Below are 15,349 nucleotides of genomic sequence, written 5' to 3' on the forward strand. Positions count from 1 at the left end.
CGGGAGCACATCTGAAGTACTAGCAGAGGAGCAGGGATGTCGATCTGGTTATGGAACTTCGACGGAGGTTCCATTTCAACTCGATCTGTGTCGGTACACCGTACACCAGGAGAAATCTACACTCCACCACCACCACCAGCACCGCTTCACGTCGCCGACCATCGGAGATCGACACATCTAGGTTTTTGTCGTCAGAGATCGATGGAGGATCATGAGTCGATTCACCAGCCTCTTCAATTCGTTGACCGGCCACACGAAATCTCTCTGACCGCCTCTCTTCACCGACGTTGTTTCGGTCTTCCTCCGGCGACCGATTCATCTCGCTCCACACTTTACTCGTCGTCGTCGCTGAGGCCTACATCTGCATTGGTTTCTTTTTTTCTTTTTTTGACAATGCAGTGCCATCATGAATTTTAATAAATTTTATGGGCCGGTTTAAGTGTTTTTTAAAATAGACTTTTTCTAATTTTTAAAATTTAGGTGATTTTTTTCTTATTTTATTTGTTAAAATAAATTTTTTTATAAGAAATCCTAATATATTCACTATTAATTGTCATTAATAATAATAGAATTCAACAGTTGAAATTAATACCAACAGCACGTAACAATTTTCACTAAAATGACGTATACAAAATGTGCTTATTACAAATAGTCGGTACACGAGCTGAAGGCCCAAACCAACGGTCGTAATCAAACGTTACATTCCCCACCTCATCCAAAGGCCCCAATCATCCACCCCCAACCCTTCAAAATATTTTAATTATTTACTAAAAATGCAAAAATCAAGGGAAAGTGCCCTTTCTTATTCCTTTGTTTTCTTCTGCAGTTCTGGTCGGACCCTGAAGAACCCTAGTTTCAAATCTTGTTTGTCTTCATTGTGCAGACCCCAAAATCATGATGGGAGGAGCCAAACGTTTTGGCACATCGGATTCCAGCTCCGACTCCGCCGTAAGCAATGCTTTTCCGTTCCAAAGTTTCCTGCTTTTTCCGGTTTTGTTTACCTTGTTGTTGATTGAAGCTGGCAAAACCCTAATTTGTAAGGCACTGATTATTGGGGGTTTGTGTTTTTGTGCTGTTGAATGGCGGAAAGTTTTGAACTTTGAGTTACCCAAGTTGAGCAATTACTGGGTATTTGCTTGTTTTGCTTTGCATTGTAGCTGGGGGTGTTGGGATATGAAGTTATGGAGGGTTATTTGCTGGTTTTTGTTGTTAGTTATGGGATTATTATCGGTTTTCGGAATGTGTGGTATGTGGTGTTCAAGTCTTTTGCTGAACTAGAGAAAAGTTTTGGAGCTAGAATGTGTGAAGGAAGAGTAGTATAGGAAGATTGCAACTAAGTATTAGCAGTGAAGGAATTGACTTGACTTGCGATTTGGTTTTGGTGTAGCAGTTTAGGATGGTTTTTTCGGGTAGTATATTTTATTTTCAGTCCGGAGTTTGAAATTGGCCTAGTTCTTTTACTGTAAGATAGCCACCGTATCCACGAGATTATTTATGGAAGTGGGTTTGAAGAGGGCAAGAAAGCTTGACGGAAAATAAAGATTTGAGGAGACATGCAGACAGTGAGGAAAAAAAATTTGTGCTGCCATTCTTCTATTAGAGGCTTGTGGAGATGGTGAGCTAGAGGTGGCAAAGTTATTGTTGTTGATGTCATTTGGAAGTTATGTCTGAATTTGTTTGTCAGCTTTTGTATTTCTGGGTAGTTCTATGGTTTCTTGGGTTTTTGTGTTGTATCTTTGTCTGATTGTTTTAGTAGTGTACTGTTTTCTATAAAAGTTTGATATACCTCAGGAAGATAGAGCAAGCTTTTTGATGGATTTTCAGTTTCTTCTCAATGCTTGCTTGGTGTTTGTGGAATGGAAAAAAGATATTTTGCAGTGATTCTGAGCCTTATTTTAAGATGTCAAGGGGACTATTTAGTAGTTAGATCTGGTTATCTTTTTTGTTTTGGGATTTTTTTTGTGGGGGAGGGGGGGGGGGGGTATTTGTTGTGTCACTTGTTTCTTAGGATTTTGGCTTCCAGCTTCTGTATAATACTTATTGTACTTTCTCAATGATGCAGTTTCGGAACAAAAGAAAAATGACAGGATCCTCATTTGATGTTCATAGAACAGAATCTTCTGAAGAACAAATTATGGCTACACCTTCATTAGATGAACGGCGAGCTGAGTCATCGCAGCTGCATGTGAGAGCTCTCAACACCCAATTTGCAAGGTCTGCTTTAATTTTATCCCAATAACTGCTCATTCATGATGTAGCGTGTCATTATCAAAATTCATGAAATTGCTTCCAACAAATCAATTTTAGTTTTTTTTGTCATTGATAGTGTCAATATCTTACCTTCATATAATTTGATGACTTGATGTTCTTTGCATAACATTGAAGTTTCTAGACCAGTTAAAATTAATCTCGTCCTTCGAATTTTTTTTTATCGAATCAGATACATTGCTCAGTATATCTGTAATTTATGTACCTGTTCAGAATTGATTTTCTTATTCTCTCTAATTATGCCTCTTTTCTCTACAGTTGGGTACAAACGCAACTAAAAAATCACCCTGATGAACTTTGGGAAGATGGTATTCGAGATTACCTGGCTTATGCGTCAAACATAATGGTAATTCGTTATTCTTTCTTTTTTCTATCTGGAAGGCTAGGCATTCGTTCTAGGTATTTCTACCTTTTTGGCAAGCATGTGACATGTTAAAAATAAAAAGAACAATATACAGACGCTAATCGGATAGGTTCCACAGTTTATTGCTTGTACAGGCCTTTCTTTCTCCTCTTTCTTCTCCCTGGCATTGTCAGGGTGGGATGCAAATGTGTTTACCTACATGAGAATATGAGATGGAAGCCATAAACATACTAGAAGTTTTATTTCATCTTACTGTATGACCATAGGCCCCCAAGGTTGATTTTGTCCACTGAAAGACTTGCTGCATTCAACTCTTATTTCAGGAAAAATTTACAGACGTTGTCAACTGGCTTAAAGTAAATGCTGCAAAAGTAGAAACTTCGGCTTCTGCAGGATCTCAGATTTCTGCTGAAAATAAGAAGGTGCCGGAGTCCCCAAACAGTGAGACAAACATATTTCAGAGAACAACCCCTCTCTTATTTGGTGCGACCACAAACTTTACAGCTCCAGGGAGTGCTGGTGTGTTCTCTAACAGCCAAAGCTCTACAGGATTATTTTCCAACAGCCATAGCTCCACAGGAGTGTTCTCTACCAGCAAAAGTTCAACAGGAGTATCTTCCAATGGCAAAAGCTCTTCAGGAGTACATAACAGCCAAAGCTCTCCAGTCTTCTCCCCTAATCAGAGCTCCAGCATATACTCCAGTAGTCAGAGCTCTGGCATGTTTTCCGCTAGCCAAAGCTCCGGTGTGTTTTCGAATAGCCAAAGCTCCGGCACGTTCCCCAATTGCCAAACCTCCAACATGTTCTCTAATAGCCAAAGCTCCAGCATGTTCTCCAATAGCCAAAGCCTCGGACAATTGTCAAATCGTCAAAGTGCTGGAGCATCTTCCAATAGCCAAAGCCCTGTATTATTTTCCAATAGTCAAAGTCCAGGATTGTTCTCCAACAATCAAAGTTTTGGGGGATTCTCCAACACTCCCAGTTTTGGGTTATTCTCCAGCAGTCAGAGTTCTGGGGCATTGTCCAACAGTCAACCCTCCCCATTGTTTGGTAGGTGTTGTTTTAGTTACACATGTCACATATGATTTATGGGAAATTAATGATCTGATTATTTATTAAAAAATACACGTAGGAGATTATGTGCCAAAAAGTAAAATTATTGTTGCAATACTGAATGTGTTAAATGTTCTGTGGCAGATCAGAGTTGAACGAGTTAAAATTCTGGTTAAATCATAATGACAGTTAAAGAAATAGAAGAAATTTACATTATGTTTCCCTGGATCCAGTTTTAAAATCATGCTAGTGTTCTTCCTTCCATTGATCCCATAAATGCACTTTACAAAGATTAGGAAAACCTAAAACACTTAATATGCGTGAGTTCTTTTATTTCTGAGTAGAAAAGTGTTACCCCTGTTATTGAGATGCGAACTTGACTTTGTTTACATCTTTGGTGGTCTTGTGTACCAGGAAGTCTTCCTCAAAACCATGGTGCTTCTGATGAAGCAGATGCTGGTAAGCTCTATTCTTCTTTCTTTCCTCTGAATTCTTTTTATGTATACTTGGTCTCAGCTCATCCTTTTATTTCTATGCAAGAGTCAGTGTAGTTAGGAAGGTTACTTTCGCTAATAGTTGTAGGAATTACTAGATATGTTCTTCCTTATTCTTATCGAGTATTGTTTTGCTTGTCAGATAATGATGTGGAGCAACCTAGCAGCCCATCTGTCAAAAAGTCTGAAGAAAAGGGTGTGGTTGTTGTCCACGAAGTCAAGTGCAAGCTTTATGTGAAGGTATGCATGTACAATACTATAAATTTACTGACAGTCGAGCAGTCTGGCAATTTAAAGTTTTTTTGTATGCTGAAACAAATTTACTAGGATTTGTTATCATTTATTTATTTGCTAGATGCATGCTCTAATGTGATTTAAGGACCAAACCTAATCTGTTGTGGGCTTTTCCAAGTTTGATAAGCAGGTATTTGAGAAAGAGATTGTCAATCAAGATATATGCATCTGTATTCTATATAGAATATAGCAGTTTAGTATACATAGCGTTAAGAAATCCATGACGCACTTGCTTTTAGATATTTGGGTGTATCTCTTGGATTTTATGGATGAAGTGCATATAGCAGTTAAAATTGTCTTCTTTATTGTTCACATTATGACATTAGTCCGCAGTACTGTGTTCCATGGAAAAATAAAAAAATGTGAGATTGATGTGAACTTTATATGACACAATTAAGCTCTGCCCCTCACAAAGAAATAAAGGGAGGAACAGTTGGCCTTACAACTTTCATGCACTACACCAGGGACAACAACTATGTTACTCACATCAGGCTAATGATAATTGACCAATAAACAGATCGTCACTAGAACTAGCATCATCTTGTATTAGTATCTGCTTTGTATGTACTTAAGTACATGTCTTCTGGTACTGGTTTTGGGCCTTTTGGCTATATATCACCTGTCTCTCAAATATTGAAGGCTGTTATTATAGTCCTGATGTTCCTGTGTGTTGTTCTGAGAAAATATCTTCTGATGCTGTATGTCTGTTCCACATGTGTACTGCCTTTGATTAGTGTATTGTGTTCTTTCCAAAATCGCAACTGTGTTGTGCCATTAAAAGTTTGCTGACTATTTTTATACCTCTTGTTTATCTGGATATGTACAGTCAAGTGATCCAGTGGGTAGTTGGAAAGAGAAGGGGACAGGAAAGCTAACAATACGATGCAAAGAGGGTGTCAGCAAGGGTACAAAAGATTCAAAACCAACGGTCATTGTTCGGAATGATGTATGTTCTCCTTCCGGACAATCTATGGTTTCAAATATTATCACTTGGTGCATTAATGTAGTTGACATTCAATATTAACTTTAGGATTCAGATGTGGTATAACTTTCTAGTCTACAATATGGAAAGGGGTTATGAGAGTACAAGGAATTGTTCATAGATTTGTTCCCCTAATTCTGCAATTATTTCAATTCTAAGTCCTCGATGACTTGACCAAAGTTTCATGATTTTCTTAACTAATGGCAGGTGGGAAAGCTGCTGCTTAATGCGTTGTTATATTCAGGCATCAAGACTAATCTGCAGAAGAATTCCCTTGTTGCAATATTCCATACTGCGGTAATACAACGCTATGACATTTGGATGTTTCATTGGTTTTAACTTTAAAGTTTGCAACAAGGTTATACTGCTGTGAATCAAAAAATAGATTTTAAAAGCTCTTGTAGTTAAGTTGGCAAAAAAAAAAAAAAACCTGCGAAGCTCTTGGCTGTTCTCTTGTTCTCTTTACCCTTCTCTGGATTGTTATCTTATTTGGGATTTTGGTTGGTCAGTTGATCTAGGTCCATTGATTAGGTAGGAATATGAATTAAAGCTCAACGCAATTTCTCGTATTTTGTAGGGTGATGGTGATGGAAATGATGATAATAATCAAGATAGTGTTGTGGCACGAACCTTCTTAATAAGGATGAAGACAGAGGAGGACAGGAATAATCTGGCCACAGCAATCCAAGAATACACTCCTGCGTCTGAAAGCGAGTAACAAAGTAGAAGTTATAACAATGTAATGATGTACTACCAGAAAGGATCAATTTTGTTATCTATATATTTTGCAAGGGGTGCTTAGTTAGCTGGCCCCTTTTTGAGGCTCTAAATCGAGTAGTGTCGCTTTGATAATTTGAATAAAATATAGTGTGTTTAAGAGGCGATCTTGTACCATAAGAGAATGATAGTGCTTTTGTTTCGCTGAAAATGTGTAACTTGCTCTCTTTATGCATTCCTATCATTTGTTGGATGATTATAGTTATCAATGGAACAACTTTGACCTTTTGTATTCGTGGTTGTGCTTTTGTTTTGGTTCAGATGTTTTCACTATAAGCTGAACTGTGTTTGATATCTCAGCAGCTTCAGAGAAAATTAAGCGAGGTTTACCAGAATTCGCTTTATATGCTTGAAACTGAGGGAGATATTCTGTCAATGTTATGGACAATGAAAATGTAACAATCGACTAGTTTCTTTCTTCCCATAGACATGGTTCAGTATGGGAGATTTTCATACTTTTCTTGCTGATCTCGAGATATTGTATTATACTGAGAAAGTGCTAGACAAACCGCGTCTGTAGTCCAACGGTTAGGATAATTGCCTTCCAAGCAATAGACCCGGGTTCGACTCCCGGCAGACGCAAGCACTCTTTTTTTTTTTCGAATTTATTACACATCATTACACCACGGAAATGAATATTGGTTGTGAATTTCTCCCAACTACACATCATTTGGTATTTTGGTAGCACAGGAGCCGTTCAATGAGACGCTGATGGTCAGTTTCAGAAGGCTGCTCGGCATTTCATATCTTCCCCATTGCATAATGATTGAACTGACGGCTATAATTGCAGAGAGGTTTCATAGGGAGATCCGAAGCTTGGTAAGCAGTTTTCCCTAACCAATTGTGTGGCTCATAGGTTAGCTAGCTTTGGTTTCAAGAACAATGCTCAACTTTGTTCATGCTCCTTAGTTTATCCGGGATGGCCTTATGTACGATCTTCATATATTCATTAATTATATTTCTCTCTTTACCTCAAAAAATAATTAAAATTTACACCACCAATATTATGGAAAACAAGGCCTGCGCAAACATCAGAGTTCCGCTCTTCAAATGACTAGTCCTACAATCGAATTTTTTTGTGTATACAAGTACTGTATAAATATGTTTCCATCATGAAACTACTGTATAATATTTTCCCTGGCTGCGCAGGAAAACTTCAGCAGACCAGTGACAGTCTAAGAGATGGGACTGTAGGAATATGAGTGCATGATGCCCAACGTATGACTGATTTGGTTACAATGAGATTTAGCTGATCAAGCTCACCAAGTCCGATCGTATGATTCCGTTTGCTGTGAATTCCGGCAACCCTAGACAGCACATTTGTTCCACCTCTCCGAAACTCTTTGCGTTCTAGGTCTCCATCATCACACTTAGCTGGTGAGCAATCCAGCTCAAGTAGCTTCTCCACATTTGACTCTGCATTGACCAACAGAATACTCCAATTTAAGTACCTAATTGGCCGTTTTATTCAATACTAACAAGACCTAAAATAAACCAAAAGTGGGAACAAAAGTCCTGCTGAATGCTGATAAGCCCTTAGGTATTGCATAAGTATCAGACAGCTGAAACACCAAAAATTATAAGCAATTTGTTTACTGTAGCTAGGAATTAAGATACCTTTACTAGTTGGATCCAAAGACGACATCTTGGCTTTAAACCTCAACAGGATGTTTTCTTCTTCTGCAGCAGAACTTGGACTGAAGAAGGTAAAGCTAGGCATTGACGGAATTGGAGAAGAAAACTCAGTTGGACTTGACTCACAGGTGCAGCTGCGGAAAGAAAAGCACACAGATGCATGGCAAGGATTGCTGTTCTCGTCTAGGAAAGAGGAAAAATATGATTTACATGTGAATGCAGGTGAGTGCCACAGTTTCCCATCTGCAGTTGTTGGTGACCCCTCACTGAAGCTAAAATCTCGATTCCTGTCAACATGTGAAATAGAGAATGAATCTTCATTCAGTTGCAGCTGTCTGAGGACACGGTTGTTCTGATTGTACAGTTCTTCATGTCCTTGTGCACAGTCTTCCATCCATGGGTGCGCTGCATAAGATATATGCATTATTATACACAGAACTTTGAACAAACTACAGGAATCAAGAATTGAGCAATTCTGAAAGAATTTATTTTGTTGCTATAGAACTAAATATTTGTGCTGCGATCCGGAAAATCAAACCAATCGACAAAGTTTACTCCAATCAGAAAATATGACACGACAGTACAATGATAAGCAATCAGAGGGCAGGTTTAAAATTTAATGGCCTAAAGTGAAGTATCTTCAAAGCTTTTACAAACACATCAAAACAACTATGATGTCACAAATTTATCAACTACATGTACTATTGTTAACAAAGATTTAATTCATTAATATCCTTTAAATGCTAATTAGATTTGAGAATCAGAGAACAGGCATAGTCTTGTACTGGTTAATATAACAAAAAGGAAATGAAAATCAACAATGATAAACTACTGTACCTAGAACCTGTGCAGATGTAAGCCTCCTGGAAGGATCAACATATAGCATTTCAGCAATCAACTGCTTGGCAGAAGCAGATATGTGACCCCAAGGAATGGGAGGGAACCACAGATCTGTGGCCCTAACAGCATCAAATATACTCGACTTGGTCTTTCCCCAAAATGGAGGCACGCCACTTAGAAGAATGTAAAGAATAACTCCAGCACTCCAGACATCAGCAGACTGGTTATAACCTCCGGTAAGTACCTCAGGAGCTATGTAAAATGGACTTCCGACTATGCCATGCAATTTCTGCCCTGTGATACAAAACAAGTAAATTTACAGTGAAAAAAACTTGTATTATTTGTAGGTCCAACTTTGAAGTTATAATCAAAAGAAGGGAGTAAGATGATGATGATTTAAAGTACCAGGTTTAATATAGGTTGCAAGACCAAAATCTGCCAACTTAATTGGTGAGGATGAAGATGTTGTAGCCAAAAGAATGTTTTCTGGCTTCAAATCTCTATGAACAACACCATTCGCATGACAATATTTAACAACATGCATCAGATGCCTAAAAATGACCCGAGCATCAGTTTCTGAGTATCTTCCTTGCTTCTCAAGCCGGTGAAAAAGCTCTCCCCCAGCACATAATTCCATCAACAAATGCACAAAATGTTCATCCTCATAAACTGCCTTGAGACTTACAACATTTGGATGCCCAGACAACCTAGACATTATCTCAATCTCGAGCTTGATGCTGCGTGCATCGTCATATGTGACCAATCTATCTTTGGCAATAGATTTACAAGCCAACACCTCACCTGTTAACTTATCAGAACATCCTCTAATTACACCAAACTGCCCCCATCCCAATTGCTCACCCAGAATATACTGGTCTTTCAAATTTCCCACTTGGGTTGCTTCAAGAATTGTGTCGAAATGGCTTGCCACTCTGTAACAACTGTAGACTCGAATTGAAGGTTCCCTGATGTCGATTTTGTTGGCTATTTCCATACCAAGAAACACAACTCTAGTATTCCTTACTTTCAGTGTCACAATCCAGCATATCAATAACAGCGGTTCATATTATAAAATTGCACAAGCGTCCTTAATTCATCATTTAAGAGCTTCCAAGATCATATACTTATACTCTCATGGCTAACAATATAGTTGTATAACACAAACCTCTTTCTGCAAACTCTGACATTCCTGAAACCTCACTAATCACCTACTGCATATCATAAACAGTTATCAATTTTCAATCACCTTACTGAATTCCCCATCTGGTAAACTATGGAATTAGCATTCTATCTGAATTTTCTTTTTTGGGTGTTAGGATATAGCATTACTAAAACTAACCCATATCTCAAATTCGTCAAAGTTATAAGCTCACCCACCACCCTACGTGTATCAAACCCCAAAGTCAATCCCTTTGCCATTCAAAAGTAAGCGTGATGCTCAATTGACCAGCAAGATTGAAAACCCACATGAAAAAAACCGAATGAAAATCCCATAAACAAGCACAAATCCTAAACACAAACAATGATAACTTTCACATAAACACATCAAAACCATAGCAGAACAGAATACAAGTTCCAAGCTTTTCTTGAACACTGAGATAGCAAGCACATCAAATGAACTCACATTTTGAGAGAGAGAGAGAGAGAGAGAGATTAACCTCGTCAAACAGCTATGGAGTTCTACCATTACAGCAGAGCATCCCTAGTCCCAACTCTCAAGTCCCAACCAGTTATCGGCTTCTCACTTGTTTCAAAAGTTGGCTTCTTTTTTCTGTCTGACCGGAAAATGAAAGTTACAACCTGCCCCCAATTACAAAAAATGCAATTTAAGGTCAGCATGATACTAAACCTACCTAATATGTGTCCCAAATTTTAGATAATGTCTTACTAATTCAAGATAAATGAGGTCTAAAGATAAAAATGTCAATTTCAATTCATGACTCATGTTTTTAGATAAGAACATTAAAATGTTTTTTACCCATATAAGATTATTTTATCATAAAATGAGCTTCTATTCATATCTTAAAAATTGGTATTTAGACCTCCCCAGTTTTTTCAAAATGCACATAGTCTAATAAAATCAATAAAACTCTATTTTTGAACTTTAAAAATTTATTCAAACCTATTATAATTCAACTGATTCAAACCTACTATAACTATATTGAGTCGTTGAAACTTGAATAGAATCACTGTATAATAAATTTATATACAATTCATAACAACAAACGGGCTTAAAATAAACTGGAAGAATAAAAAACTAAAAATTTAAAAAAATAAATGTCTACAAAGTGAGATAATATATGTGAATTATTGAAAACGATAATATCATAGTTTAGCTAGATATTCCTTCGTTTGAAATTATTATTGTAAGAAAACAATTGAGAAATTAGATGTGTTATATTGAATTCTTTGTTTTAATATTTATTTTTATATTTATCTATATTGGTAATTTTGTATGTGTTGACAAAGTCAACACTAACTTGAAAAAAGTAAGAGGTCTAAGTGTTGTTTTAGGAGGTATGAATAGAAGTTCCCTATCATAAAAAGTTGGCATAAAGTTGAACAAAATTACATACTGTCAATAGATTTTAAAAAACACCAAAACCACCACACTCTTATCTCTGGCGAAGTCTCCAGCCAATCTCAGGTAAGGTCTGGCGAGTCTCGGCTGTTTACAGTTAAACTCTGGCGGGTCTCAACTTTTCCGGCCACACTCAGAAAAGTCTAAAAAGTCTCCATCCATCTCCGGCGACTTTTAGCCAGCTCCAGCAAGGTCTCCAACAACTTTCGGCGAAGTCAGAAAAGATACTGCCACAAGCACCAAAGGCTACTACCACAAGCACCAAAAGATACTACTATGAGAATTCGGGCGATTTCCTGCAAGGCAACAAAAGCTACTACGAAGGAAGAAAAAAATATATATTATCACCAGCAATAATAGCTACTACCAATCAAAGCAAAAAAATACTACTAACAACAATGAAATATACTATCACCATCAGTGAAAGATACTATGACCACCACGAGTGAAAGATACTACCAACAACAGTAAAATATACTACCCCCACCAGGAGTGAAAGATACTACCACCAGCAGTGAAAGATACTACTAGCAGCAATACAAGATACTATGACTGCCTAAGAAAGCTGCTATAGCTATTATCACCATCACTACCAACGATAAACAAAGCTACTATCAACGATGAACAAAGGTACTACTAACAACAACAAAATATATTATAGCGAATTTTACAACAATGTACTAAAAAATATTATTTCAATGTAAAAAAGATACTATTACAGCCTTGAAAATATACCATCAATGAATTGGAAAGATACTTACAAAGACCTAATTACTTATTGCCAATACAACCAAAGGCTACTACACCTGCAATCAAAAGCTACTGCTAGTACAAAGAAAAACTACTACACCGATTATCAAAAGCACCATATGTTGTAAACATATACTTCCTCTAATGTAGAAGAGAGAAAACATACAACTCGAGCAAGGTCAGGTCGTTGACCTTGGAGCCTTCGACATAGGACTTGGCTAGGACGGAGGTGGCCCGATCGGCGATGATTGTTGGATTGGAGGAGGGCGCTGACTTGACGAGGACTACTGCAAATCCGATCATATTAGCATTTGTCAGCAACGCTTTAAGCCTCCGTCGCAGGTCGTTGAGGCTTCAAGACGCGAGGATGGTGGCAACAACGGATTATGATGTCAAACTTGAGGATGAGGCTCTGCGCCTTGACGATTCAGATGAGCAAGCATGGCCAGCGATTGAGATATCTATGACAAGGCATCGTCAATGAGGCGTCGAGATCTGTCGACAAGACATTATCGGCGAGACGTTGAGATCTGATGGCGAGGCGTCGTCGGGAGTCGACCTACTGATTGAGAGAGAGAGAGAGAGAGAGAGAGAGAGAGAGAGAGAGAGAGAGAGAGGAATTTGGAATAAAAATATAATTAGGGGTAGTTTTGGTACAATTTATGAATAATTTGATGTAAAAGTGGTCTTATATGAGTAAAAAGATTAGATTGTCCTTAAATCGGAGAGCTTGGTAAAAGATGTCCTGAGATGATATTTTATAAAGATAAAATCTGCATAGGTGGGAATTATACATGTGACTTGCATGCATGAGTTGCATGAGCCATTGTAATTAGTTATGTACTTCTTACTCGCTTCATTGCTTGTTGCTTTTATAACAACTATTTGTTCAATTTGTTAATTTGATATATTATACATGCATGCTTAAATTTATATAAGGTCATCTTTAATCGGAAAAGTTAAAATAGTCCAGGGCTAAAATTTTAGTCATAAAAAGTTAAATTATTTATTAATGTGACATCAACTGTCTCCGACCCATAGAGTTAAATTTTTAGCCATAAATTATATTTAATATTTGAGGTTGTTATTATATATTTAAGTATTATAATTTTGTATTAGATTTTTTTTAAAGAAAATCACTGGTTAGGAGAATCGAAAACCTCTGATATATCCTTTTATAAGCACAAAGTTATAGTCGTATTAGATTCTTATTTCAAGTAAATAAATCATTTTTATAATTAAGAAATTAGTTCTATTATTGTATTATATATTTTAATTGAAATTATTATTGTCTCTCATTTCTCTTATTCAATCATATTTTAATGTGATATTATATATTTAAAAAATAATATTAATAAAGCAATGACATTGTGAATTCATCTACCTCTTATTATGTCGAATAACTTGAAAACAAGAATGATGAATTAAGTGTGTTGTCATATTACATGTAATTGGAGACTTATTGAAGACAAAGATTTGTGCTATCGCATCAATATATATATATATATACATATAAATTATTTTTTAAATTTATTCCTAATTTTAATCCTCAAAATTAAAATTTATTGTATTAACCAATTAAAATTAAAATTCATTGTATCAATCATCATAATTAAAATTAATTATACTGATCAATAAAAAATAAAACTAATTATACTAATAAACAAAACATAATAATTGTACTAACCAACAAAAAATAAAATTAATTGTACTAATCAACAAAACATAAAATTAATTGTACTAATCAACAACACATAAAATTTATTGTACTAATCAACAAAACATAAAATTTATTGTATTAATCATCAAAATTAAAATTAATTATATTAATAAAAATTAAAATTAGATGTAGTTGATAAATTGTGAGGACCTATTGAATAAATAAATAATATTTGGTCTCCACTCAAATAACCCTCAACAATGTCTTTTAGCCCTCACTTAAGGAGGGTTATAAATGGAGAGTGCTAAATGAGAGCATTTTAACTCTTACATGACTGAACTTAAAATTTAAAAACATGAGGCGAGTTCTCGTAATGGTGTCCTCATATGCTTGACATGGGGAAAAAGAATCAACAACGACTTTTATAACATTGTGATACAATATATTGATCTCAAAATAGCTTATGATGTTTCTCTTCAGTTATTAACTTCAAAATTTGACCAAACATTTAAACTTCATGCTAACTTTGACAATAATTGTAGTCCTACACTAAGAAAATATCCAAATTAAACAAATTGCTTTGTTAACAAACTTGAATTAAAAAAACTATAATTACTAAATTAGTGGTCCAACTAAGAGTTAATGTACTCTAAAGAGTTTGACCTAAATTACTGGTCTTAGTTGATAGTTGATACTACAGCTGAGGGTTTTGTGCTCATCATTATTCTACATATCACATGATTGTATCCTTCCTAGTGCCTCACCTTAGGTCCGGGCCTGAGCCCTTAACTTGAGTGAGTTGGAGATGGCCTAAGACAAATATTGTAACGGGTTGTAGTTTTAGATTTCTACGGGTTGTAGATTTAGTTATTCTAGAAAATTTGAAATTTAAAATGAAATCCTAGTGCTGTGTTTGAATGGAGTAATTTTACTTTGATAGAAATCTTATTTTTATGAGAATTCTATTTTTAGGAATATAAAATTCTAAGAATTGAGATTTTTTTTTGGACACTATTCCCTTGGATTTTAAAAATTGGTTAGAATTTCATAGAAAAGATTAGGAATTGAAGAATGATACCTCTTTTTCATAGAAAATAAACAGGGAAAACATGTTTCAAATTCCCTGTATTTTTTCCAATAGAATTTGTACTTTCCTTAAAATTTCAATCCAAACATGACGAGGAATATCAATTTTTTGAAATTTAATTAAATTCCTCATTATTTTCCTCTATCCAAACATGTAGTTTATTTTTTGATTCTTATGTAGTTTATTTTACAGTAATCTGTTAGAGTTTTTTAATACACTAATTTTAAATTGGTGAAATTACCAAACACATATATGCCCCTGCCCACAGGCCACATGCATGTGCCAGTTGATAAGTCGTGAAGCACCCTCCGAAGTGGACTCTATTTCTTTAATCTAAGGAAGCTTCAAGATAAGGGTCATCATTTGGCCCGAGGGTAGCCTGCCCCAAGGCCCGACCCGGCCCGGTCAAAACCCGGCCTTATGGGTATAAGGTCTGGTAGAGGTCGAGGGTTCAAAGCCTCGGTCAAGTCCATTGGAGCCCATAAGACCAAATCCCGGCCCTAAAAAGTCCGTCCCAAAACTCATTCATTTTTAAAATTAATAATTTTATATGTATTTATTTAT

General features: G+C 36.2%; 2 protein-coding genes and 1 non-coding gene across 10 annotated transcripts; 2 read left to right on the top strand and 1 right to left on the bottom strand.

The window, feature by feature from the left end:
* Positions 1–793: 793 nt before the first annotated feature.
* LOC126794378 (nucleoporin NUP152) lies at positions 794–6,457 on the top strand. Of its 2 annotated transcripts, none has more exons than XM_050521085.1 (9): positions 794–948; positions 2,063–2,214; positions 2,527–2,614; positions 2,956–3,682; positions 4,100–4,144; positions 4,322–4,419; positions 5,300–5,419; positions 5,663–5,752; positions 6,033–6,457. In XM_050521085.1, exons 1-9 carry the CDS (start codon positions 895–897, stop codon positions 6,171–6,173), a joined length of 1,515 nt encoding a protein of 504 aa, XP_050377042.1. In that variant the 5' UTR covers positions 794–894; the 3' UTR covers positions 6,174–6,457. The 2 variants fall into 2 exon arrangements, with proteins under 2 accessions (XP_050377042.1, XP_050377043.1); XM_050521086.1 differs by having other exon boundaries at positions 866–973.
* A 285-nt stretch (positions 6,458–6,742) lies between these two features.
* TRNAG-UCC (transfer RNA glycine (anticodon UCC)) lies at positions 6,743–6,814 on the top strand. The gene has a single exon. It is a non-coding gene; the product is annotated as a tRNA-Gly (tRNA).
* A 389-nt stretch (positions 6,815–7,203) lies between these two features.
* On the bottom strand, positions 7,204–12,586 carry LOC126793561 (calcium-dependent protein kinase 26). 7 transcript variants are annotated; one of them, XM_050520120.1, is made up of 7 exons: positions 12,205–12,586; positions 11,284–11,534; positions 10,366–10,507; positions 9,113–9,648; positions 8,705–9,001; positions 7,850–8,272; positions 7,204–7,648 (listed from the first exon to the last, which is right to left on the bottom strand). In XM_050520120.1, the coding sequence occupies exons 3-7, from the start codon at positions 10,392–10,394 to the stop codon at positions 7,389–7,391; spliced, it is 1,545 nt and encodes a 514-aa protein (XP_050376077.1). In that variant the 5' UTR covers positions 10,395–10,507; positions 11,284–11,534; positions 12,205–12,586; the 3' UTR covers positions 7,204–7,388. The 7 variants fall into 7 exon arrangements, with proteins under 7 accessions (XP_050376077.1, XP_050376075.1, XP_050376078.1 ...); XM_050520118.1 differs by having other exon boundaries at positions 11,284–11,601; XM_050520121.1 differs by having other exon boundaries at positions 11,284–11,604.
* Positions 12,587–15,349: the final 2,763 nt, after the last annotated feature.

This window comes from Argentina anserina, chromosome 5 (genome assembly GCF_933775445.1).
Source record: "Argentina anserina chromosome 5, drPotAnse1.1, whole genome shotgun sequence".
NCBI lineage: Eukaryota > Viridiplantae > Streptophyta > Magnoliopsida > Rosales > Rosaceae > Argentina > Argentina anserina.